The sequence below is a fragment of the Malurus melanocephalus genome, unplaced genomic scaffold, assembly GCF_030028575.1.
Source record: "Malurus melanocephalus ecotype Western Australia unplaced genomic scaffold, MMel_1.1 scaffold_94, whole genome shotgun sequence".
NCBI classification, from domain to species: domain Eukaryota; kingdom Metazoa; phylum Chordata; class Aves; order Passeriformes; family Maluridae; genus Malurus; species Malurus melanocephalus.
The window spans coordinates 2,043,968-2,070,859 of record NW_026623326.1 but is presented as its reverse complement, the minus strand read 5'-3'; the positions used below and the strand labels follow the sequence as shown (position 1 = coordinate 2,070,859).

The 26,892-nt window shown below is 41.4% G+C and overlaps 1 protein-coding gene across 8 annotated transcripts in view; it reads right to left on the bottom strand.

Annotated features, from left to right (window-relative positions):
- Positions 1-26,892, bottom strand: part of KALRN (kalirin RhoGEF kinase) — a 464,979-nt gene that overhangs the window by 120,252 nt on the left and 317,835 nt on the right. For all 8 annotated transcript variants that reach the window (XM_057368584.1, XM_057368576.1, XM_057368577.1 and 5 more), the window contains exons 18-33: positions 23,991-24,140; positions 22,969-23,083; positions 22,500-22,615; positions 21,825-21,947; positions 19,323-19,505; positions 18,273-18,391; positions 16,987-17,053; positions 16,260-16,369; positions 14,406-14,475; positions 12,650-12,739; positions 7,829-7,921; positions 7,425-7,536; positions 6,092-6,282; positions 5,606-5,707; positions 4,773-4,915; positions 3,521-3,623 (exon numbers count right to left, since the gene is read on the bottom strand). In XM_057368584.1, coding sequence (XP_057224567.1) covers positions 3,521-3,623; positions 4,773-4,915; positions 5,606-5,707; positions 6,092-6,282; positions 7,425-7,536; positions 7,829-7,921; positions 12,650-12,739; positions 14,406-14,475; positions 16,260-16,369; positions 16,987-17,053; positions 18,273-18,391; positions 19,323-19,505; positions 21,825-21,947; positions 22,500-22,615; positions 22,969-23,083; positions 23,991-24,140 — 1,887 coding nt within the window. The remainder of the gene's footprint in view (positions 1-3,520; positions 3,624-4,772; positions 4,916-5,605; positions 5,708-6,091; positions 6,283-7,424; positions 7,537-7,828; positions 7,922-12,649; positions 12,740-14,405; positions 14,476-16,259; positions 16,370-16,986; positions 17,054-18,272; positions 18,392-19,322; positions 19,506-21,824; positions 21,948-22,499; positions 22,616-22,968; positions 23,084-23,990; positions 24,141-26,892) is intronic.

Here is a 26,892-nt window from a genome sequence, read left to right as displayed (position 1 = left end):
TCTGAAGTCTTAAATAATCACCTGACCACTGCCTGCAGTCAGGAAAGCCTGCATATTAAAAGGCTTAGTAACACTTCTGGAGTCAAGCAAATATTTCAGAGTATCTTCAAAGCAGAGTCTGCTACTGCAAAGGCTACAAAACCAGGTCCAAATTCAGCTCTGCATCATGTGTTGGGACAATAGAGGGCAATGCTATAATTAATGTACAAATGTGATGTTTGCAAGAATTTCTGTCTCCCCCTGTAAATACCTCATCCAAACAAAGGAAAAAAAGAAAAGGATAACGTGCCATCAAATGTACTTTGTGATGGCATCCAACACGTGACTACAGAGCAGAATTCAGAACTCAGAATTCAGAATTCAAAGAACTCAGCCCCCAGTCAGAGTGCTCTATCCTCTGCACCAAACGATCCTCCCCAGTAAATACTGTGGCTATATTCAGATGTCTTGAGAGAAAACAAATCCTTGCTGCATTTATAGTAATGTCATTTTATTCCCACTTGACAACAAAAAACCTTCTGTCTTCTAAGGAGCTTGAAATGAAAAATTAAAGCTTGGCTCTAGGGCTGTGCCATGGAGAGAGACAGAAATTGCTACTTGCAACTCAGGAGGAGTTGACTCACAACTCAGTTGAAAGAAATACATTTGACTTCAGGCATGAGGAGWGTTGTTAAGCAGAAGTGCTACTTGAAATTGAGACTCTTGGAGAAGTTGTGATTTCCTTTGTCTAAAATGTGGTTTGACAGTCTTGTCTGAACATTCAACTMATGCATTAGGCAATCCTCAGGTGTAACAGCAAGGTTTAGGGAAAGGACAAAGTGTGTCAGCTAAATCTTTGAATTCTTTTGGCATCAGAGAGTAATATCAGCTGATACGTGTTACTTGAGAATTGTTTCTGGCACTGAGTTAATGGATGGATGGTCCCAAAGCAGGATTAATCTGCTGCCACCCTGGCAACTGCTGTAACTGCAAAGCTCTTGGCAYGGGTTTGCAGATGAGACTACTGTGAACAGCCAGAGTTTCTAAAGGTAGGAGCTCTTTCTGGCTCCTCTGGATGGAGATCTCACTGGGACACAGAGAGAAGTCASCCACGGAAGCTGCAGCTGCAAAAAGCCTCCAGGCTTGAATCTGAACTCATGGGAATAACTGACTATGCTGGGGTGAAACAGCATTACTTGCTGAGCCCTGCACCTATCAGAGCTGCCATAAGCCCCTTGAGTTAACTACAGCAGGTAGGTTAGAGTGTGSCAAGCACTGCCAACTCTGCCAAGAAAACCTACCCAGAGAGCATGGCACGAGCCAGTGCTCCAATGCTGGTAAGCAGCACCAGCCCACGTGAGAATGTAAAATCTCCTGGCCAACAATGGTTACTCAGACCCTCCTAGAAGGAAAGCTCAACTACACACTAAAGGAAAAAAAATCCCACATGGTAAAACGTCACCAGTGGGAGTCCTATCAGAGCTCTGGATGTGCTGACAGACAGTGCCCCCACAAYAGGTGCCAACACGTGCTGAGGGCTTTGTGCCAGCAGGTGAGCCCAGTGCTGGAGTGGAGACTGAACACCGTGAAGACTGAAGCTGTGACTCTGTGCCAATTCAGGGGGAGACAAGGCAGCTCAGCTTCATCTGCCAGTAATTTGGGTAATATTATGCACAAAAACTGAGAGAACTATAAAGAGATGCAGGCAGTTCATTCTTCTGGGAGCAAAGACATGATAATGCAGCACTCTAGGAGCTGAATTCTCCACAGTATCSTGGCATTCACATCAGTGACAATAAGGAAACTGTTCAGCAGGAACTGCCTCTCTAGTTAAGGATGATACACTGCCACCTCAGATTCAACAAAGCACATACAAGTAATCTTTAGCCTTAGCTGTACACTCAAATTTGCTTCTATTCATTAAGCATACAAAAGGACACACWGACAGGCGGCCTTAAGTCAGCAAGTGTACACATGTACCATAACAAAAAGTTAAAAGCATGGCACAACCCTTTCCCCAGTGGTAACAACTTTTTCCCTGCACTATCTCTACTCAGTTTACCTCATACACATTTGCTGTTCAGTTCAAACAAGGTTTTGAAYAGAAATTCCTAYAACCCTTTCTAGTCTTGCATCCTTMAACCAACTCCTGCCAYGATGGGCTGTCTTTCAGGTACACAGSCTGTGTTGGCACCATTGCATGCAGCTGCAGCATGCAACATGGAGCACCTTACCTGGACATGGCCAGAATTCATGCAACTGAGCCAATGGGCTGGGGGCAAATGAGCAAAGCTTAGGCGAGTGCTTAAAATTAAACATGAGCTCAAGTACTGCACTAAGTCAGGGCCTTTTATCAGGAATGATAAACGTGAAAAACAAAGTAAGACAAGCCCATGTGGATTGAAGACCTCTCAGACATCGGACAAAGTATCTGCATACATTACAGTGGCCTTTGGATTGTGATGCTTTAATACTATTCTAACACACATTATTGGACAAAAAAGTAAAATCATGGGAACATGCATTTAAGATAAATACAACAGATGGTCTTACAAAGGTAATTCAATTGCAATTAACTTATATTTCTGAGTCCAGCTTTTAAAAGAGTGTCTGCACTGAACCTTACCTGTGAACTTTAGAACCAAAACTTGGTCTATTTTGTGAAGGCACCCTGGTACCTTGTCTTAAGGGGCAGCATAATTAAAGTCCCGACAAACAGATAAATCCATCAAGGCATGGAAAAATTCATCTTTTTTCAAGTTATRTGATATTTCAAAACAACACATGAAGACAATATGAGCATTCTCTCAGTGGATATGACAAACTCCATCAGCATAGCTGAGGTAATTAACCGCCCATTGAATCCTACAATCAACTCCTCATTCAGTGGAAGACCACAGCTGGAGGTATCAGCGTGGCAAATTCAGATGAGGCAGTGGAGCTGGGGATCTGGACTCAGATTGTCTGACAAGTAAAATGACGAGTACACACATGCCGACAGTGTGCAGCATTCCAACAGACTCTAACGAGTCTCAGGGCCATCCATATGCTCCACCATATGTCTGTGAGGAGAGGGGTCCASAATCACAGTCTCTGGAAATGGGAGGTCTCCCAGGCTCTCAAGATACCAGCCAGGATCCCAATGCATTAATTCATGTGTAAGTACCAGTATTCCCTCCAACAGACAACTGATCTCAGCTCAGAGGGAAATACGTAACACAACCAGCTGTTTGCTCATTCAGAAGCTGGATCTCACAGGACAAGCTTTACTAGGCAAGAAAAGGTTGCTCTGGGCTGTTTCTTCAGAACCAATTGAAGCTCTGTGTATTAACCAGGAAGAAGCAGCAGTAACAGAGATGTTTCCATGWGGAACAGCAGTACTGACGAGCACACAGAAACAGGCTGGATTTTAATAACCTAGCAAAGGGTCTCATTTCACTCAGTAGAAGACAGGTTGCTTTCTTTCGCCTTCGATCCTGCTTTTCCCTTACATTTTCCTGGGGGCAATTAGCTGCCATGTATTTTCACATTTCAGTCTTACCTTATCACTGTCCACTGTGTTCTGCGATGTCCTGGAGGCAATGGAAATGGTGTCAGGTTGACTGCTGCCATCCCCTTGGCTGTCTGCATCATCTATTCCATCTCTGCAAGAGTTGAAATAGGGAAACAATGACATTCCTTAACACAGCACCTYAGAGTGAGCACAGCATTACAGGAGGAGTGGACAAGTGCTGAGTCAGCAGGACAGAGCTGGCTTTGGGCTAAAATTACCTCACTGAGGCAGCCCRTGACGCTGTGTAGCTCTTGCAATTTAGAATGATGTCACCTTTAGCCATGAGGTTTGGATTTGTACATAATCATATTTGTTTAAATTTCTTTAGGAATGTAATTCTAAGCCATAAAAATGCAATCCAAACACAGATAAGGACAGTATAGAGCTCTCCATATTTATCTCTTTGAGCCTGCTAACACAGGGTATTTTCTTCCCTTTTGCTGTACAGATAAAGTTCTCATAAATCTTTATTGGTCKTTCAAAGTAAATATTTAAGTAATGCAAAATACATATTTAGGGACARAGAAAAAAATAYAGTATCTCCATTCTGTACTAGAAARCTTCTGTACTGGWGCAYGTTTTTAGAGGAAATGTCTGGATTTCTGCTTTGCTACAGGTCCCCTGGGCAACCTTGGTTACTTATACTTTGGATGTCTCTGCAACACAGCTTGAAGTAACAGAGGGATAAAATTTGATGAGGAAATTGAGATGCTCAAGTTACAGGTGGCTTTTGGGAATGCCATAACAGAAAGAACAATTCATTATCTATAATTTCTATTTAATGCCRGGTTGAAACAAGTTGACAAAAAAAATTTAATACTACTTGACAGTCTGAAACAAGTCTGTATTTGATGATGAAATACAGATTCTTCACATATGTTCTTCAATATATTGTCAGGATCAACTATGAATTCCATTGTCAAACAATTAAATGAGCCAAACAAGAAAAAARCTTTGGTTTTATTCAAACAAGAAGTAAAATCTACTTTAGGAAAGAACTATAACCTTGGGCTTTGAAGAATTTTTACTGTTTCTCTCTATGAGTATAAAATAAAAGATCTTTGTATATATATCATAAAAAAGCTTTCCAGCTACTTTTGCCAAGACAATATACAAAAAGCAAAGACAATGAAAACTGCTTTGACTATAGTAAAAAACAGTAAAAAGTCCACAGACACTACACTGCYGTGGGTTGAGAAAACACTAATGATTTCATGTTGTAGGCAATGACTGAAGTTACCTTCTACTGTTGTTTCTCTGCTTTGCTGGTGTCTTGGGGAGCTGAATTGGCTCTTTCAGAGCCCCTTTCAGATGAATGATCCTTTCTTGAATAACTTCCCGGATATTTTTGATCCATTCCTGTTTTGTTTCAATACTGGATGCCTAAAGTTTCACAAGGCASAAAGACAGAGACTTTATCACGTTCTCAGCATGTCACTTCCTATGTGGAGGAGTTGTGTTTGGCTGATGAATGCCACAATTAACTGTTTGTCCTCTCTGCTGCACTGCTGCTTCTGCTGGAGCACCTGGTAACCCCAGGAGCACTGAGAGCATTTTGTCCAGACCTACTTGGCAAGCAGCAGCAAAGCAGCTAAGCTCTGGATAAATATATTTAATGCTAGCAATACAGCATGCTCTGTGGAGGGGAAACAGGTTATCAGTGCACAGCTGGGATTTCCTTAGCCAAAACAACTGTAATGTGAATTCTTCAGCAGACACTCACTGGACAGAAATGCTGTCAGCTCTGGAGGGCTGCAGAAAAGGTTCATTGTTGATAAKCCCAGTGGCAAAGGACTAAGAGAATTAGAGCTCCCAGCCACACATCCTGAGACCTGCCCTGAGCCACCATGCAGCTGCTCAACCCAGGCTGAAGAGGAGATGCAGTTCCAGCAAGGCTGCACAACTGTCCTGATCCCTACTGAAGCCTTAGAGCTCAGATGCTCCTGATGCAGGCATGACCCACTGGCAGATATGGAAGCCAGGTGGACATGGAGGGAATAAACTGACCTTTCATTCAGGGCTCCCAAGGCCTGAACTAGAAGTGCTAAAGACAAAGAAACAGCACAGACTTACTTTCAGCACTGTTTTATTGTCTGAGGATGGTGTTCGTCCGGACCACAGCGCAAATTTGCAGGGATCTCCTTCAACRTGTTCAGTCACTCCCAGTTCTGAGGTCTAGTGTGGAGGAGAGATGAGGAAAGATTKCACATATATGAAGCTTCAYRARTWGAGAAAATTTTGGAGTTGCAGGAAKAAGTGGTGAGRCTGGGAAGGATCRGGGAATGGGATCTTATCTCTGTTTGCTACACACAGATAAAAGCAGTGGAAATCCACTGGAGTGATCCTGCTTGCATTTTCCCCCCACCCTTCACACTGGCTATCTTGAACCTTTACAGACTCCCTGCAGGATGACTTCCACGCTGACTGCAGGACTTGGGGCCAGCCCTTTCAGAGTCAGGAGTATCCCCAGCCCAGCAGGGGACATGTGAACCTCCTAAACTCTGCTTCTATCTACAGAAAACACAACACCCAGAATATTTGCTTTGCAGCCACACCTACCAGTAACTTGTTCTTGTAAACATATTTTGTGTGTCCTGAAGAATCTTTGATCTCTTTGCTAAACACCAAAGAGATTTCAAAGAGAAACAAATGCCTCTCACGGCCCTTCCGAATGAGAGACTTGGGATCCCACACTTGGAAGGAATCCTGAAGAATCAGCTCTCCCTGGACRTCCAGGTTCTCATCAAACCCTAAAACCACAAAATACAATCACTTGTACTTATTATTGGGATGAGCAATTCACAGAAACACCAGAGCAGTAAGGACTTGAAGTAAGAGTTTGCTTTGGTTCTTTTTTTTCCCATATTCTGAAAGTACAATAATGGATATCCATTGCCCCAGCAATAATATTTTGCTTTTCCTTTTTTTTCCTACTGCAGTGACATAATTACTTTATCAGGGGCAAATACATCATATGTGCTAAATGAGGCTGCGGCTTAAGTGTGGTAATAATTACTCAAAAATTAATATTACAAAGATTTCAGTGGTGGTTACTGTACACAGAACAGCTTTGAAAGAAATCCTATGCGCTTCATTACAAACTCAGTTTGCCCTCCTGCATTTTTAATCACCTGGGCATACTGTGTTGCCTGGCKACTGGCACCAGATCCTTTTTTACTTGTTTTAGTTCTCTGCTTGTTTCTTGGTTTTACTTAAGCCAGGCTGGAAATTATTTTCCTAGGCCAAGAAAATGTGCGAGACATAATAAAGAATCTCAGTCCAAAACAAAATTKTTACATTTTAAAAATACTCTACACAATAATAAGCCAATAAAAGACTTCMCTTTGTGCCAATCAAACTCTTTTTCTGTAATCGTCAAATTTTTTTAATAGTTCTTTTTAATCTTTGGCATAAATATGCTAACATTTTGAAATACAAGCTGTTTTGACTCAGAAAACCAGAACTTTTGAAATGTTGAAACAGTATTTAGAAATGTTTTCATCCAAAAATTGTAACAGCTGCCAGCAGCTAAACTGATACTGTTTCAGGAGGGGATTTTTTTTGTTTAATGGAGAAGCAATGTTTTGGCTAAATTTATATATATATATATATATATATATATATACATTGCATATGTACATGCATGCATATACACACATATGTACATAAATACGCATACAGAAGATATACATAGATAACCTCCACCCCAAAACTTCCTAGCCAGCTTTATTCTTTCAAGACTTTAGGAGAAATACCAGAAAGAAGCCAAGAGGTACTTAAAAATTATGATGAAACAACACCATTCTACAGTCCATCTCTACTAACTTTCACCAGAAGTTAAAAACAAACTCCATTTCTCAGCAGGTCCCACCCTGCCCCRGTCCCTGCCCACCTTCCAGCATGCTGACGTGCATTGCATCGTTGGCCTTCTTTGGGACGCTGAGCATCACTTCCAGACCATCCTTCAGCTCCCCTTTGCCCTCCTCACAGCAGGTCAGCAGCTCCTGTCAGGAAGCAAAGCAGACACCCATGAGCAAACTCTGCTCACCCAGCTSTGCTGCTTGGTACGTGCAGCTGCTCCAGAGACAAAACCCCACTGCTCACAAATAGCAGGGATCCAATGGGAACAACTATARAATGAGACAAAACAAGGTGCTCTCAGGGGAGACTGTGCTCTTGGAAGATTTCTGGGGCCTTCTGCTTACAGGTGATAAAGCAGCTCCCCTAAGCACAAGGCAGCTCATGACACCTGTGAACTGCCCTGCACGAGCTGATCTGTGCAGCTCACTGAGGTACCTTCAGAAGGAGTTGATATTTTGTGATCCTCTGGACAGGCTTGATTAAATAAGAAGAGATGGAGTTGGCCAGCCCGTGTCTTTGCTGAATTTCCTAGAAGGGATAAAAACAGCAGTCAGTCATGGAAAACTATTAACCCCCTGCCAGACAGAACCACCCATAACTAATTTTAGCTCTGGATCCCTGCATTTCTATGTTTTGGTTTTTAACTCTTTTTAAGCTCACACGCAAGTGAGTGTGGTTTCAGAGAGGCTGGCAATAAGCTGCAGAGTTTCCCCCAAGGTCACCTAAACTGCAGGGTCCCTCTGCAAGTCAGGCTAAGGCTCTGCTGGGTAAACAGGCTTAGATTTAAATAGGACTTACCTGTCATGTCATCTGCTTTCCCCTAGCTATGAAGGCTGAAAGCAGAGTCTTAACATTCAATTAAAATGAARCGACATTAAATTAAATTGCATGCGTAGGGTGTAATTTAGCTGTCTAAACATAGGCATCGAGTCCCATTTGAGAGCCTTGGGGTAGCTGAAATTTCCACATGGGAATAACAGGTCTGAAATGGTGCTGACAGAGCTGCTCTGCTCTGAGGGGCACCTGGGGGCCAGCAGAGATACCCTTATGATCAGTTACAGCACTGAACACTTCTGCTTCGTCACCTAAGCCTCACCCAAACTGTCTGGGCTGAGCAGTGGAATGCGCTCGTGAAGTTCTGCGGGCTGCAAAGAGCCCAGCTGCCTCCTTCCAAATGTTCCATGGGGAGTTTGGAGCTCCTGAAAATCCTACAGGACCCTAAAGGACATATTTAGCCATCAAAAAGACTCCAAACTAATGCCCTGCAGGGGCAGATTCTCTGCTGAAAYAGAACAGATTGGAAACCCTTCTGTCTCTGCCAGGCCCTGGGCATGCCTTGCCTTGCTCCTGGCCACCAGAATATCCTTGATTCCTAAGGAAGCAAATGGAAAAGGGGAATGGGACTTTTCTTCAGCTACTGGAAGGGTAAATTTGAGACTGCAAAGTGAAGAAGTTGCAGAAGATGAAGATGGAAGAGCCTCCAAGAAGAGATTTTTCTTTCTATATACAATCTGATTTTCTGCTGAGTACTAAGGAGGTTACTGCTGCTTTTTAGCTCCAGTGTTTGTCTTAATGCTGGGATGCAAAARCATCCACTTTTCACACAACGTGCCAACAGACTTTAGCTTTGCTGGTTTGGGGTTTTTTTTGCTAAACAAGTTTTGTTTTTTTCTTAAATAGCTCTGCTGCCATGAACAAGACCCAAAAGGGAAGGAGCTCTGTTTGGGGGTTAATGGAGTCTGCACAAAGCTGAGTCATGGCTGACTTCACACAGGAACTGTGCCTGCAGAGCACATGGCTGGGACTCTGGCAGGAGCCAGCAAGGCCTCGWCCACATCTGTGAACTTCCTGGAGCTGGCAAAGTACACTTGTTTTTGCAKGATCTGAGTGATGAGGTTAGCACTGCTCCTTCCCCCCAGCTCTCTGAACAGCAGGGCATGCTCTCAGCAAGATGCTCTCAGAGATGCTSCCTGGTCAGAATGTGCACAGACACGGTGGGTTGGTGGAGTGGCATTTGCCAAGTGCACTGCTAGGAAGGGACATCCTCYCTGCAGCTCCTCCCTCTGGTCCCTGAAGCTCTGGAGTAAGAAGGCAGCCTGGARTGTGTCCTGGGGTGGCTTTGGAACATCTGGAGAGGTCTGGACTCACTGAGGGTGGAGATGGAGGTGAGAGAGGTCTGTGAAGGTTGGGCAGGCAGAGCAGACATGTCTCACTCACCTCTGAGGAACAAAAGCACAGAGGTGTCTGAGCCTTGAAGCAGAAGCAAGCTGGACTCAGGGCTCTGTGTTCTCCACTTGGGCCTGCTTACTGTTTAAAGCAAGCTTGGTTCACATTATTGTCCATCACCCTGGATGAAATGAAGGTATCTGACAGGCACCACGTGCTCAAGTTATGCACTGCAAACGAGACAAGCTGCAGACCAGGATCAATGTGCAGTCTTACACAAAATTACACAATCCCAGAAAAACACCAAAAATATCCTCTGTGTGAGGCAGCACGGGATCCTCAGAAGTCCTTGGATGAACAACATGGAGCCAGGAATACTTAAATACRATTTCATACCATAAGAATTGATGAATTGGCCAAGAGGTAATGACAACAAATCCAGATTTTGTATCAAATATATAAAGAGATTCACAAATTTAGATGTCATCTAATGTAAATATATAKATTCAGAAATTTGGATGTCATCTAATTGTGCACAGTTACAGGTTGGAGAACAAACCGCATCCTGAACTGGGTGTACAGACCAAAGACCTGCTAAGTAGATTGGTTCAGCACGAAAACTCCCATGAAACATTTAGGTTTTGCRATGCATGACACAAATCTGATGAGCAATTTCTGAAAAAATATTAGTAAGGAGAAACTGTTCATGCCTTTGCTCATTTTCTAGGGGATACTGGCTCAGCAGAGAAATTGTCTAAGAATCTCATCCATGCAGAAACACCACGTTCTGCAATGCTGCCAAAGTCAATAAKCTTTACCATGTTCCATGCTGGTCATGCAAATCAAAAGTGCCCTGAGATTCCTTAACTATAAAACCAGATTTTTTCCAAGACTCAAAGCAAAAAAAAATATTCAAAATAGCAGAAGCAGGTACATGACTCAACCAAATTCTGCCCCAAAGATCRAAGTTTGCTTAAATAAAGACACTAAAATCAACTTGATTACCTCAATAACATGTTGATTCTACCAATTGAAGTTGAGAGCTAACATATGCTGGTAATCATAAATATACCTTGCTAGCTTGAACTATATGGTATTACAAATATTGAAATTTGCTAGACATGGCAGGCATCATTTATCTTTGAAAGTACTGAATAAAGAACACAGTTTTAAGTAATGATGAACAAGACACACAAAAACKGAAAGAGTGAAATTGGTAAGTCTACTGCAGTTATGTCAGAATAAACACACTATTTTCAAATCCCTCYGCAACTTCCAGCTAATATAACCACACCAACAACTACTGAATTTTATAAACAAGACRCCATCTGCAGGAAGGGAAGATGGTAATCTTTATGCTTTATTAGACTAATGCCATAGGATAAACAAGGCACATTTTCTAGYTGAGAGTTTGTGCATTGTTTTCCACCTGTCTCAACCGATTCAATAAAATAAATTGCTTTTCTCTACATACATGGCTTCACTCACATCCTGAAAACATCRCAGCTATCAGCATTACTAGTAATTCTCTTCATGGTTTCAAATRAGATATGTCACTTAGCTTTGCTCCTTTTCCTAATTAGTTAACCCTTGCAATGAGCCCTGTAGCTGCAAGTTTTCCACAGACTTGAAGGTTTCAAACAGATTACAGGGACTGCTTGTTTTCATCTCAAAGRTGGCTTTTTATGAAAGCTTATGCAATTTGAAGTATACTTGTGATTTTCAGGCAGGCTTTCTGCTAAGGGGTGTTATTTTTGATAATTCACTCTCATCATCACGGTGTTTCGGGAAATTCCAGGTTCTGCCTGGAAGAAAAGAATCAATTATTTTCTCTGTATTCTTTGTGCCTGGCAGTGAACCACTCCAAGATCAAGATAAGAAGGTTCTACAGGTACTTGTCACTACCTCAGTCACTCAGATGGAGTGCCTCAGTGAGGATTTTTTGAGGGGATAGTCAGAGTTCTTTTGCACCACTGGGTAGCTCCCCACCTGTGGAAGGCAAACACCTCCCCCTGGCAAAACAGCAGATGCTGACATTTGGATATTTGCTACCAAGCAATATCGGGCAGCTTTCCAGCATTTTTAAAGAGCTGGAATGGAAAAGCTGAGCAGGGGAAACGCTTTTAACCTGTGCAAACAACACTGATGGATGCCTAAGGCGGCTCCGACCGTCCACGAGTCGCCAGCCCCTATAAACCATTCAACAGCCTCAAGCGCCACCTCCTGGGAAATCCCTTTCAGTTCCATTCCACTTTCAGACCATTTGGTAACAAAGCAAAAGAAAAAGGTGCTCATCACTTCTCTTGCGGCTCGTGTGAGACCTTTCGGTGTCGAGTGAGACAGAGATGCTCTAACCATGGGCACAAACCCCAGAGGAGCTGATTTATGGCAGCTGCCAACTCCATCAGAGCTTGGACCCTGCTGAGCCACATTTGTAATGCTTTGGTAAAGAGGTCCTAGCACTCCTTTTCTTTTCTAGAAAGGCAACTAATTAAAGCTATAAGGTAACAGACAAGCATGGCAAAATGGGAGAGGTTAAATAAGAGGAAGAACTTAGCGTAAAGGTACTCAAAAACTTGAATGATTTTTCTCAGTCTACAAAATTGGCATCGGAGCCTAAAAACATTTATCACCAGCTCTAGTGCTTGTATGGGAAACAGTCTAATTGGAGTCAGTGAGTTCCTTATTAGCACAATGAAGTAAATGTGCAACAGGCTGGGTAAAACCTGCAGAACAGGAGGAGAAGTATCAGTCTGGAATGGGGGATTTCAGGCCACACAATAAAACACAATTGAATCTGAGATTTTCATTTCACCACTAAACCCAGAAATAGAGATTACATCTAAACCAGATCTTTAGAAAGGATTTGGTCTGAAAAATGCCCAGAGGTTCCCATCAGAATGTGTCTCCACGCCTCACCTCACTGATGAAGATTGCACATCACACCAGAGCCTATCACAGCACGTGATATCTGCAGTGGAATGAAAAACCCAAATGCCAAGGCACAGAAAGGAACCCACTCCTCAAGTGTGAAAAAAAGAAGTTTCAACTGCACCAGGTGGTGGAAGGAAAAGAGCAATGKCTGCTTACATCAAAGAAAGTCCCTGCATGTTCCAGGATGAGCTGGCTGGAGTCAGGCTTGTTTTTGCAGTAGGTGACATACATCTGAAATTTATCTGCCTGTGAGAACAAATATCAAGGGAAAAGCAAGATAAGCCCTTTCTCTGCTCCCACAGTTTTTATTAARGCACACCAGGATAAATACAGGTGACAACTCTCTCCCACACACCCACAACCCCCACCCCCCCAACTCTGCCACCAAGCAACACAAGAATTGTAAATTAAGAACGGAAGTATTTAAGATTCATACCTTACCTGAGCACTTCTCAGGRCTGTGGGAGGCATTCTTTAACAAATATCATAGAGAGAAGGTCTAAATCTAGTTGCAAAATAATTTCCTAAGAGCTCTAATGATGTTACACAAGAGTTTGAAGGTATCAAAATTCAATCATGCAGTGCTGGCTCTATCAATTACTTGCAGATAAAGCCAGTCTAGAAACTGGGCAAGTGACCCATCTAGCTTAAACTGGCCAACATTTTTTACTTGAAATTTGTGACACTTGGCTCAGACTTGCTTTTCCGCCCTCGGTTAAGACTTCAATAGCTCAAATTTTATGTTGTGCTAGAAATGTTCTGCATTTCATTTCCTAATTTGTTTACTTTCAAGCAGAAATCAAAAGCAACTGTGCACTCTCACCTCTTATTACATTACACTGGCCTCAAGAGAAGGGAGGTAAATAAAAGAGGAGGATGTTTTCATTTTACTGCTATTGCATTTTTTTATTTCAGGTATTTAAACAATGGGATCCTGAAATTGGGCAGGCAGCTTTGTATGTATGTCTGTACCCACACACACAGCTCTGGTCATGTACCTTTGATGAGATGGTGTCTTAAAAGTACCATGAAGATTTTGMACAGAATGATAGATAAATGCAGTCATCTCTCCTAAACAGGTAACCTGCTCTTTATAAATGATATTTCTGAATCAATTTCATCAAGATTTGTGATATGTTTTTAAATTAAAAGTCCATCTGAAATCATCCAAACATTCTCATTTCTTTTGGTAAGTAAAAATATTCCAAAATTACTCTTAAAAATACTAATTCTTAGCTTTGATATAGGAATAAAATCACCAGACAAAACACAAAGATAGCTGGCTTCACTGGTAAATATTTTGAAAAGAGAACAGCTTTCATACAGATAAATACTGCAGTCAATTCCCTGAGCCTCCTATGCTCACTAAGACTTTGCATCAAGATTTCAAAGTCCTGCTGGAAATTACCCTGGCATTCCATAATGGAATGAGAGAGCATGGTGGCTCAGAAATTTGACACTAATTTCTGGAAAAAAAGAGTCAATAAAATATGTTCTTCATGCCTTTGTTGGGTCCTCAGGGCATGACTAAAATTCTTTAAGGAGGGTATACTAAGATTTTTAATGTCTGTCCTCCCAGGGCCTTTCACAGGGAAATGAATGTCACCCCTAAAACCAGGTTTGGTTTGATGAAGTCCTGCTAAACAGAAACCAGCAGAGGTAAAAGCTGTGCTGGTCAGGGCAGGACAAGGAGAGAGGCTCTGGAAAGCCTTCACACTATTGCTGAGGAGAAGGGGTTTGGGAGGAACCTTTCAGCCTGGGGCAGGTAAAGGACAAAGCAGTTGTGGTTCCAGACTAGCTCCCAATCTCACTCATTGCTGAGGACATAACCCTTGCACCTATTCCCAGCTTGTTCCCATCTCTGCTGGAGGAATTAATTTGAATAAATAATGAGAAGCAGCAGCCTCATTACCCAGGTGACGAAGCAGTGGCCCACATCCTCAGGCAGCTGTTCATATTTCTCCAGCTCTTTTAGGAAAATGCTGAAAAAAGAAGACACCAATGTAATTAGTTACAAACACCCAGGAGATGCAGGATAACCAATGARTTAATCAGTGCTAATGATCAATACTTGTATCTTGATTATGAGGTTACTCAAGTGTCCAGTCAGTGGAAAAGAGTGTCTCTTGCTAAGCTATGCTTTGTTTTTTGAGTACAGTCAGGCCTGGCTCCTCTAGAAAGGAAAAAGAAGCAATCCCTAGCAGGGAGGCAGTGTGTAAAGGACTGCAGTGATATTTGAACACAGATCTTCCAAGAGTTCTTGTGTAGTGGTTCAGAAGAAGAGCAAAAASAGAAGCCCAAAGCTGCCAGCTTTCCAACACCCAACTCAGCACTGGGCAAAGGACAACAATTTAAAAAAGCTCAACATTTCACAGCTAAGTAGTAAACTTACAAAACATTTTTTTTAATCAACTCTCTCTCCCAACAGCTTGTACCATGAGTGACACCTCTGTTTGCACACAGAGCCCTGTGCAATGCCTGGGTGGAAAGAGGAATGTGAAACGGAGTTTCTTCAGCTGCCCCTCCTGGGACATGTTTTCTTGACCCTTCACCAGTTTTGTTGCCCTTCTTTGGACACAGATTCTGAATCAGGCTGGAAGATGCCATAACATCACCAGCYAAAGGAGAAGGCTGTGGAGAATGATGGTGGAGGTGACAGGGGAAATTTATTTCAGCATCGCTAGAAAGACGTTTTAGAGAAAAAAGGATTCTGCAGAAGTAGCAGGCTGCAGGAGGAGGGGTCAGAAAAAGGGGAAATGACAGCAGTGAGAAGCTTTGGGACATGACTAGGGGCTGAAGGGATGGCAGCTGGGAACAGGGGAAAGTCAAAAAGGAGGGTAAATCACTCAGGATCTCCCAAACAAAAACATATCACCACAGAGAGAGGGAAAATGGGAAGGCATTTGGGTGATCCTAGCATAGTTTCAAATGGGAGGAGAATGTTTGTATGACAGGGCAATTCTTGTGTGCTGGAACTCAATTCATCTATTATTTAAAGGTTTTTCTAAGGCAATATGTAGTTTGAATCACCACCCTGATATGCTTTGAAGCTGCTTGCTCAAAACCATGGCAGGCTCTGCTGGGCCACATTTATGGGTATGTGACAGCACATTTATCTGTCTGAGCATTTAAAATGTCCCAGAACTTGAAYAGGGAAGGATTCTCTGATTTGTTTTTAAAACTGTTTTGGTTTTAATGTGCAAGCTGAAGACAGATTTGAAATTCAGACTTGTTGGATTCAGCACCCTTAAATGTTAAGTTTGTAAGTGTTGCTGCACTCACATTATGACATGGAAACAATGACCTCTAAGCTGACCTGGTACACAGCCTTATTTTAACAAGATGGAGAACTGTTAGTTACAGATTAAATACACAAAGTCTCCAAGAAGTGGCAGAAAGCTACTTATGAACCCAGCTCAGGCCAACAATTCCATTCTTTCCCCCTCGTGTTTTCCAAGATCCTMTTTTTGACAGGCAAGCATCCAGGCTAGATCTCATGCTGTGAGATGGAAATCATCTGTCACACTGCAAAGCACTGCTATACCACAACTCTAACACTGTTCATCAGCTGAAGGGAAAGTTGGAACTAAGTTGCAATTCATTTTTGTAAAAGAAAATAAACAAGAAATCAAACAATATTTTTCAAATCTGGATCAATTACTTTGCACTCCTGTGTGCACTGTACTGYTGGTGCTCTCTCCAGACAACTCAAAGATGCACAAGTGCCCCAACATTAAAAAAAAACTTCAGTGTTAGGAAAACCTACTTGTTATGGAAGTCATAGATCTCCTGAATATTGCCAAAGATGATGTGTTCTTTATTAAGGATCCCAGCTGGTATTTCTTCCACTCCACTTGTCATTTCCCAAAGGTAGGTCTGGAAGACACCAGAAACTCTTAGTTTTGTTAATAAATGCAGTGGAAAAGAATAGATTTCCCTGTTTTATTGCCAAAGACACAGGCTGAAAAGGAACTATGTATTTTGAGATTAAACAAACAAGCTAAAAAAGAAGTATTTTCCAGTGTTACAGAAAGCTTTCCAGAAAAATCTGAAGTGCTGACACTTTGAAGGTGTCTGAAGAAAAAGCAGAAACATGTCAACAGCTGTTCTTCCTGTCCACCTGATGGTGTCCAAAAACTGCAGGCAGAATTAGTTGAAAGATAAGCCAGATTTGCCACTTCAGTAGCATTAGATACATAAAAATCTCTGTCAGACTGTAGGGATGTGAAARCTGACAGATTTCACTGAATTACACTCTGGTTTTTGCCTCAAATATCACCATCCACTTCAGGAACAGYTGAACAGCTAGGCAAGCTATTTGACTGTGCAAATCCAGAAGTTTCTCTAGTAGAAGATGATTAAAAGGAATAGATTTGAATCCTTGAGGGAATGCTCCATGAATCAAAGTGCACAGCCTTTGCACTGAAGTGAACATCACCACTGCAGAGGGTAACATGTGCTTCCTGGAAATACTTTCCTTGGCCATAACTTACCTCTAAACATTCATGTAAATCCCTGACATAAGCTTTTTCTGTCTGCAGCAGTTCAGCCATAATGAATCTGAAAAAAAAAGAAAGTATTTTAGGTGTTATGGACAATGTAAGTATTTGCACAATGAACAGAATACAAAACATTTTCCTGCTGTGTTAAGGAATAAGGATATTTCCATGCTAGACCTTCAGCTGCTTTACTTGGCACCTTGCAGGTCCATGACCGAAATGCCACTTCATACTTCAGTCCCTGGTAGAGTTATTTTCTAAAAATCTTTTCTGCATAAAATCCCATTAAGTTGTATTTCTGCAACCCTGAGTCTGTGGSATTTACTCTCTATATGCCCATCCTTAACCACCAGCTGATTCTCAGAATTTATTTCCCCCCAGGACGAAGGAATTGTGATTCACCAACATTTGGATCTTTGCTGACAATCACCAAGAAGTCACCCCAAAACTTTCTCTTCTGTGACAATACACATGGATTTGGGAGACACTACTTTGAAGAGACTTCAACAGCTTGGTGTCTGACCAGAGAAAATCCAGATGCTGGGAAATGCAATAATGRCATCTGCAGTGCCYGAGCCTGGGCCTCTCCAAGCTGACATACCCAATGTTTTGCAAATATGCCACAGGCAGACCAAGTSTAACATCTCCTAAAGTATAAATGATTTCTTATCAATTATGCACTGTAGTAAGAATTACAGAGKGCTGACAAGTATTTTAAATAGAAATACTTTCCCAATATTCTTACACAGAAATTAAGAAATACTGTGAAAATAGACTATTTACAGATTGAATTGCAACAAGCATTTTCAGGTATTTCCTCTAGTATGAACTATTTCCAGTTCTCTCAGTCCTACACTCGCTGAAATCTGAACCTAAACTTCAAGTGAATTTATGCGTCACTGACATTTAGATAATATTTAGACTCTAAAGATGCTCTTTRTTTTTTCTTGCTCATTTTAGTTTCTACATACAACCAGAAAGAAATCAGCAACTCCACAACAGCAGGGTTAATCCAAGTGCCTGACTCACTGCTTTCCCTTTCCAAAAGTAACTTCTAAATAAAACCAAAAGAAATTCAACCTTTGTGCTCCAAAATTCTCTAACAGTAACAACTTCTGTCCTAAACCTGCAAATTTATCTCAACAGTTCTGCAGCTGGAAGAAGTTACAGGACTATCATTCAGTTCTGGTCATATAAATATCACAATAATAATTCCTTATCAGATAATAATACAATTATCAGATAATGTGCCATGGCAGACAGGGTGTTTGGGAACATACTCTTTCTTTCTGGCMGACTTCCTTTTTTCTTCATTGATTTCATGATTTGCATCTCGCAGCTTTACCTCCCGGTCTGAAAGACTTGCTGGAATAATATCTAGTTCTAGGTCTTTGTTATCCTAGGGAAAAAAAGTACAGAGTTTAACTTCATTGTAATCCTACTGTTGTGCAAAGTGCAGTATGTTCATGAGATCAAAGAGGCAAAAAGGGACAACAGTAAGATAATTTCAAATAGCAGGAAATTCAGAGRGGAGTAGAACTACTGTGAGAAGGCAGAAGAAGGTGAGAGAGAAAAAAAATATCAACAATATTTATTGTAATCACTGTTTCTCCTAMCTAGGAATCGATATTGATAAGTCAAAATACCCTTACTCCTTCATATCAAAATTAATTCCCTAGTATGAGTTTTCCTAAAAAAATAGTCTGACAAAGTAGAGCACCTTGCAGAGACAACTTTCAATGGCCATTTACCATGGAATAGTTTTCCAGGCTGTGGTAAGAACTCTGTAAACCAGGTTTTTRAGTGTTCCTGCTTCTGGCATTCTGYCTTAATACTATGGCCAGGGAACAGCAGGAGATCCTAATTTTTGTCTCTCATGTTGCTCGATTTCACCTAAACAAGCTCAGAGATGAGCTGGGGAACAATTGTTTATGTTAGTTAAAGGATGAGAGAATGAAAACTTACAGTCAAAGTTTGCATTTGACTCAAAATAGGGGTGTGGGAGCAGGATTTACAGTTTACACCAAAATTAACAAACTTTTATTCAAATAATGTGTCCCCCCTGCCCCAAAAGCCATATGGTCTCCCAAAAAATGGTGTAAACATTTCTTTAGAAAATCCTTCTGATTTTCCTCCTCACATCACTGACCTACCAGGGAAAACTCTTTAACCCTCTCTCCCCAGAAGCAGTTCTGAGCTTGGCCAGGTGGATTGGCTCAGTTTTCAGTGTTTCTAGGGGGCACTCAAAAACCTGCAGCATTCACACCACAGGTTTCACCCTCCTCTGTGACTCTGGTATAAAACCCCACCAGGACATGGCTTTTCAGTACCTCTGGATTGATTCCAAGGGCTTTTTCCAGGGAGTAGCGGTATTTCCCCATCCTGAGAGAGAAGTCCCGGTAGCGTTTGTCAACGGTGGTGACCCATTTCCTAATTTCYGTGGCGTGTATATGTCCTTTTTCTACAAAGCTGTCAGCCAGCTGGATGAGGAGCTTCACTTTCTCCTTTGTTTGCTGCCCAAAATATGGTCAYTGGTTATGTTTTATTATTATTTCCTTTGCTTTTAACTCACACAGCAGTCAAAGGAAGATCACAATTTTTATACATCATTAAAAGAGTGTCTGTACTTCATCTCATACAGAATCAGACACTTTAAACTTTTTCAGTAAAACATGAAAGGAATGACATTTTTATAAGGACACTTACAAAGCTGCAGAATATAGAAAAAGTCAAGTTTTTGAAACCACGCAGACACAAACACGTAAAACATGAAACCACAACTCCTTCCCACAAGCAAAAATTTTTCTTTTGTGAGCCCTGGAGTAAAAGACTAGATTTAAAAATCATGCCTCATAAAATACACCAAGTTACTCTGAGTCTACACCTGGTGGGTCTGCAGATCTGGGTAGGCAGGTCATTAATACACCATTTATCAGCCAGGAAGAGATTTTGAGTCACTACTACTCTGCTTCAAAAACAAACAGAATTTAAATCCAAATTCATGGTCTACTATAAAATCCTCCCTTGGTATTTTAGTTCCAGTCAGAACATTATCAGCTAAATGATGCYTGAACTCCAAAGCATATGCTGAGCCCTCAAACCTTCCAGAGGTCTTTTCTATTCCACTTAGGCTCTGCCTGCCCCTTAGTTAAAACTGGCACAAAGGCCCAGTTATAAACTTTAGGTCTGATTCCAAATCTATATCAAGAAATGAGGCAGTGTCAAGCTTCTTGTCCAAGATAGAAAGAACTTCCCACCATGTCTGAAGCAGGACATGCTGTTAGATACTTGACCAATGATCTGACCACAAATGGACAAATGCATGTCAGACCAGAAAGCATCCAGAAACTTCAAACAAAACTAAACTCAAAAAATTTCACCACCATCACAGATTCACAGCAGAATCAGCTGTCATCCTAACAAATTAAATGAGTGCCTAAGCAAGGCTAGGAGATGTAAAAATGTAGCTTCCTGTTGTATTTAAAGGATGTTTCATTCCCAAAAGCTATGGGTGATTTTGCATTCCAAACAATTGGTTTGGACAGAAAGTTACTGGGATCAGGAGGGCTTTCAGATAGACCTTAATTTGTGAGTAATACCAGTCTGGAAATACCATTCATTTACCAGATTGGACATGACAGTGAAAATACTCTATGTCAGCAGTAAGAGCAGTAGGTCAGCCCAAGGGAGGAAGAGTAGATGTGTCAGTGTAAGAAACAGCCAGTAATGGTTAATAATGAACAAGGTCTAAAATGCAATCCTAGGCTAAGTCAAGAGTCAAAATGGTTTGGAAACTTCATTATGAATTTGGATTATTCTGACAAAAATTAAATTATAAACTAGAATATAATTTCAGGTGGAGTAATTATGCATGGTTAGAATTCAGAAATAGTTAAAAGAATGGCACATGTGTCCTGTCTGAGGAAATTACCTTCTGTCTACTGCTAGTTATCTCACATTTTCAGAAACATGCAAGCTAAGCTAAAAGAAGGGGACAAGAACACCACAAAGGCTGTGAATCMAACCCATATAAGCACAGACAGCCTAACGAGGAATTTAAGGATTACAGAAGATCAATTTCAGGACACAGTGAAACGCAGCTACACAATACCAAAGCCATGGTCCTCCTGCACTCCAACTCTRTATTGACATCCTTATCAGAGACTGCTAATACTCCTGAGGATTCACTGTCTGTGAATTACCTATGGTTTGAACTAATTTGTCTGAAGCAGATCCAATCACTAYTCCTCTGTAAACCCCACCAGATTTCCCAGAATTGCTTCACATAAATTAATATATTCTTGGTAGTGCGGTTTTGTATTAAGAAATGTTCACCGCAAAGTTTAAAGACTCATCTATTTAAAGTATTTTGTTGGGATCAGCAGATTATTTCTAATGAGATAAGTGATCATCTGTGATCAACCCAGCTGGAATTAATGAAACAAACTGTGGTTTTAATGTCAGAAAAAGAGACCAGGAGTCCAACGTGACCTTGGATGTGTTCGGATCAATTACTCACTCTACACCACTCTGGAATGATTGAGGATGGAATCTTTCATTAGGTTGCTGTGAACTCTGTATGCAAATGGACTTTCTCTTCTTTCTGGTCAGAACAAAAGTTTTCTATAACTAGTACTAACCAAGGTGGAGAAAACCTCATTTTTGTGCCTATGTCTTGCTAAAAGTTCTCAAAAGACATTTATCTTCACAGCTAGGACTGTTAGAGGGCAACTATAAAACCAAGAGAATATTATTACAGACATTTAAGGCATTGAAACAGGACCATAAATACAGACTACAGATGGCATAATTAGATTAAAGTCACTGTTTACCTTGGCAGGTACTCTAAATTCCCCATATTCCTTCAGGAGTTCCTGAGTTTCTTCTGCTGATTCCCCTGTGGAGTTGTGAGTAGAGAGGTAATATTCGCCTGTTTCTTGGATCCAGTCTAAGGCCTGTGAATGTCAAAAACACCAAAGGAGAAACAAAACAGTCTTTGTATTTCAAGAACAAATCCTCTGACAAAAAAAAAAATCAACAAAAAACTCCTTCCAAATAAAAGATATCAAATGCATTGGGACTTAATACTCAATATACAAAAACACTTTTCAGGAACAAATAAAAAGAAAATAATGAAAGCAGATGGAAGTACTCTGTGTTTCCTAGGACAAAAAGCAGTGTAGGGAAATCTACCTATATATGCAGAAATCTGCAGGGAAAGCAGTTTTCTCATTCAGAAATAGTTCAGCAAAACCAGTTTACTCTTCTATTTATTTTCAAACAATGGAACCAATATAGCAATCAATCAGAGGTGACAAAAATGCAGAATCTTGTTAGGTTTTGGAATTATCTTGTTTCAAAAATCTGTATTTGCCATGTTTTCCAAAGGTACAGTGTTTAAACACAACTTGAGATTGCAACAGGAGCCCCACAGAGAGGCATTACATGATCCAGGACACTTCACACACTGCCAGGGACAGAAAGACAAGGTGGGGTTTCCACACTACCTGCTTGGCACTGCGCTCRAAGACAACGTACTGCTGGCACTGATCCAACCTCCGCTTCTTCAGGGTCCAGAAGTGAAGCACCCGGTTCTCCCTCTGCAACAGCTCGCTCAGGATGGCTGCAGGGCAAAGGAAAACATCTGCATGATGAGGGATTCTTTGAGCAAACAGAAATAAGCTATGAAATGCTGAAYTTAACCACTTTGCCTGGACCTTGTTCCCAAAAGCAGAGAGGCCAAGATCMCACTTCTTAAAAACAAGCATTGATTCAAAAGGGGTGGCTTAAAAAAACCCCAAAAACAAAGAACCCAAACCGCATGCACAGGAAACCAGCACAGAGCAAGAGTAGCTGCAGAGTAATCTGGCAAAGGAAATGAGGCTAGAACATGCTTTGCCTTCTGAGCATGTTCACGGACTTAGGATGACCACGCAGCAGAGGAAAGGCAACCCAAAGCYTGGAGGCTGCACCCACCTTTGACCTGCTGCTCGGGTCCCCTGGTGTGGCTCGCCACTCCGGGCATGCTGACGTTGTTCCTGTGGATGTACTTGAGGAACACCTCGGCRTTCCTCCGGGCCAGGGTGCAGGCCTAGGGAGAACAGCCCCCACCAAACAAGAATCAGCAAAGATGAAAGCAACAGGGACCCAAGGGAATCCTTGCTTATATTGCAAGGAGAAGCTCTCTCTCATCTGGGAAGATGAGAACTCCAGCTAAGAATCAATAAACCCAGCTAATAAACTAACAGTTCTCACAGATGTATTAAAACTTGAGTAATATTTAATACAGTCACTYATTTTTATATTAAGGCAGATTAATGCCAATAATAAACCGACTGTTTGTAAAGAACTGGTACCTCACACATTTTCTGTCCAACCAACCTAACCCATCTCTCAAGAAAAGTACACATTGTTTCAAAAAGCGTACAAATCTAGAGGCATAATTTCTAAGTCCTTSACTGCAAGTGTAGTTCCACGTTGTGTATCAGTTTTAGTGGCAGGTGGGAGACTGGCTGAYAGTTCACTTGTCAGCCTGTCAGCTYCCCAATTCTTCCAAAGCAGCACCTGGAAGGCAGGAAGGAATCTCTGTCTCCATCCTGGTGTTGCCTTGCAGAGACAGAATTGCTTCAGTTATTGTTAACTCTTCACTTTTTGGTTTGGAGAGCAAAATTTGAAATGCTGGATAGCTTGTACAAGCCGACACCAAAATGATGTATAATACCTGTCATTTATAATGCAATTTAAAGAACTGAACTTTGAACCAGCACAACAACTAACATCCTGCAAGTGCAATACAAACAGCACCTAACTGGTCCTGATGACATCTCCCTGAGACATGTATTGATAATCATGCTTATTACCCCAGCTATAACAAGTAAAACAGCCAGCCAGCAGCTGAACTAGAATTACAGCTCAGAACATCTTTTCAAACACGCCAACTACTCTAAATAGTCTGTGTAATGGAGAGTTTTCCTGACTTATTAGAACTAGAATTGGACCTTGAGAAAAGCCTCCTTCTGCTCCAGGTGTTTGCTGATCAGAGGGATGACATGGTCTATCTCAGCTGCTGGTCCAAGTTTATCTCGGCCTCCACACCAGTCTTCATCCCGTCTGTATTCCTGCTCCAGGCTCTCTAACACGCTGCACACCTGAAACATGCCCACAACACAACAACTCTGTTATTTACAATCAAAACCAGGAGCAGCACATTCAGTAAAAGTCTATGACCAATGACATTTCAAATGTAACCTTTCTGTACTATGGGCCACAGCATGGGGGTAACTGGGTATAAAACARGCCCTAGACAGAATGATCCAGGTGTTTTTCTTACCCCTAGGGAACTCTGCTACTGGGGATACAATTTATCTGGTTTAAGGCTGATAAGTCAYTCTTCTCTTCTACTGAATAATGGCTGGAAGCACAAAAGGTTGGATCAAGGCAGGGTCAGTYCAGCCCCAGCAGACCATTCAGGAAACAATCCCTATTCCAGAATGTGTTTAAAKCCTACTGAAGTCAAGGGACTTAACACATACTTAAAGAAAAGCACATGCTTAAATACTTTCCTGAAACAAAGTCTGAAACTGGAACTAATTCTCTCCAGCTTCATTTTAGTTGCTCCCTATACAACTCTTTTTAAGGCTGATGGAAACCAATRGACATTAAATCAGTGTCACAAACCAGGTGGATGCAGGTGCTCCACTGTACAGGGCTCACACCCATATCCTTTATCTTGGTACAACAGTGGAAATGAAGTAAATAAAGCAAAACAGCCTGGAAATTTGTTGCCCCAGACAAAGCTGAGATGCAAATCTTTAATGTTGCAGATCCTGAGAATACTCCCAGTGGCTTGTGCACACACTGTAGAAGTGTTCCAGGACATTTGGCATTTCCTCCTCTTTCCCAGAGGACTCTTTCTCCAGACCTCACTGCTGAGATGACTCAAGACCCACTCAGTTTTTGCTGGGATCCAGGCAGCCATGCCCACCCTTCCCTCGCTCACTCCTGCAGCTTTCATATTAACACAGTTATAAYTCAGAGGATCCCATGTGATAAAGAGCATAGTCTGGAGGAGACTCCAGCATTATCCACCAATCATCCCAAACATCACAGGCCATTTTTCATATAACTCTGATCAAAAGCACATCAAGGTCCATTTTAAAACTGGTGAGTTAAGGTGAGCTGATAACTGATCCTGCTGCCAGGCTTATGCACGATACATTATGCAAGGACCTTATGYATTTGGCAGTCAGAAATTATCTTCCTGCTTGGATGCAAACCAACATTCACCCTCAAACATTTAGTGGACAGCAAGTGCTCCAAGTGTTATTTAGGCACAGAAAAGCATTTCCCTTTTACTTCTTGGAAACCTTGACAATTCTATTGGACTTTGGTGATTTAAAGAATGAAAGTAAATGGACTGCCTGGGATTCACATCTTTCCAGAAAGAATTGTCCCTGCACAGGCAAATACCATTTTTCTATTAAGGTGATGAGAGAAGTGAACATAAAATGGGCTGTCAATGAAGTCAGAGAGAAACTGGGCTATTTGAAATCCAGGGCTTCACCACTTATATCAAGAACATAATACACTTGGGGAAGACAGGCATGAAAAAGTTTGGCTGGWTGTGACACTCTCTCTGCTCTTTTAGCTGCTTTTTCTAGATTCTCAGASAATTCAGGATCCAGTAAATTATTCACTCCCCTGTCATGCAGTCAGGGAGCAGACCCTTAAGGACTGTAGATCAGCCGTGCAGCCCAAGAGAAGATGACAGGCTTGCAGCATGAGTTCATGAGCATTCAGAGACTGAAGGATCTTTGCCCTACACATTTGCTGAAGAGACATAACCAGTGAATGAACTGGTGGACACTGCAGTATGCTTGTGTGAGACTTGGAAACAGGAAGAGAAATTTCATTGATAAATTACTGTCTATGCATATTTTGGCCAGCACAATTAGAGTCTAAAGCTCTAATGAATCCCTTAACAGTTTTCATTTCTCATACTCCTCCATCAGCAGTAATTCATTTTGATCTTGAATGCATCAGGGACTGTAAATCTGTTTGAATCGCTTCACAGTGAAATACATAAATTRTATGGAATGAATTGTAAGGAATGARTTAATCTTAAAAATACWTTAAACAAACGACACCAASAAGTGGCCCAAGGATCATCTACAGCCTCCAAGCTAAGGAAAAGCACACTCTTTCCCTAATGSCATATCTAGTTGTGTTAAAAATCTTTCCACTTCTGGTTCTGCAATTGAGGATTTAGCTGAGTGATAATAACAACAGAAAATGTCATGGCAATCACTGCTGCCTTTTGTGTAAAACCACAGGTTCCTGCAGTGTCCATGCTAACACCGACAGCCTGACTGCAATAAATGACATCAGGCAAGGCTGCTCGAGTAGCCACACTGTGACACTAATTCTCACTGACTGCAGCATAAATGGCACCTGCTTGTGCAAGGGATGAATAATCCCACCATGCCAGCAGCCAACTGGAATGTGTTTTGCAATTCATGAACACCTGGAATGAARTGGAGTTGTGCTAGCATATAATAGGTTCCTGTTGTAATTATCTGTGTTGCAGGTAGATTTAAGAGAAATCCCTTCAAATTTTGGCATCTTTTTTGCCATGGTGGTATTTAACTACCAGGGAAAACATTGGTCAGAACTGCTCACAAAGTAACAATTCATTAATTGCAAGTAGTTCTCAAGGAAAAGCAGATTCATATTCTCAAAGATAAGTATCATGAGAACTTGAAACAAAAGTGGTGCGACTTTAAAAATTATTCCTATTTGAAAGCTGAAACTGAAAAAACCCAGCAAAAACAACTTTAAGAATGACCTTGCTATACCAAAAACCTGAAGATGAAAGTTAATTGCAAACTGCTTGCTACTCTC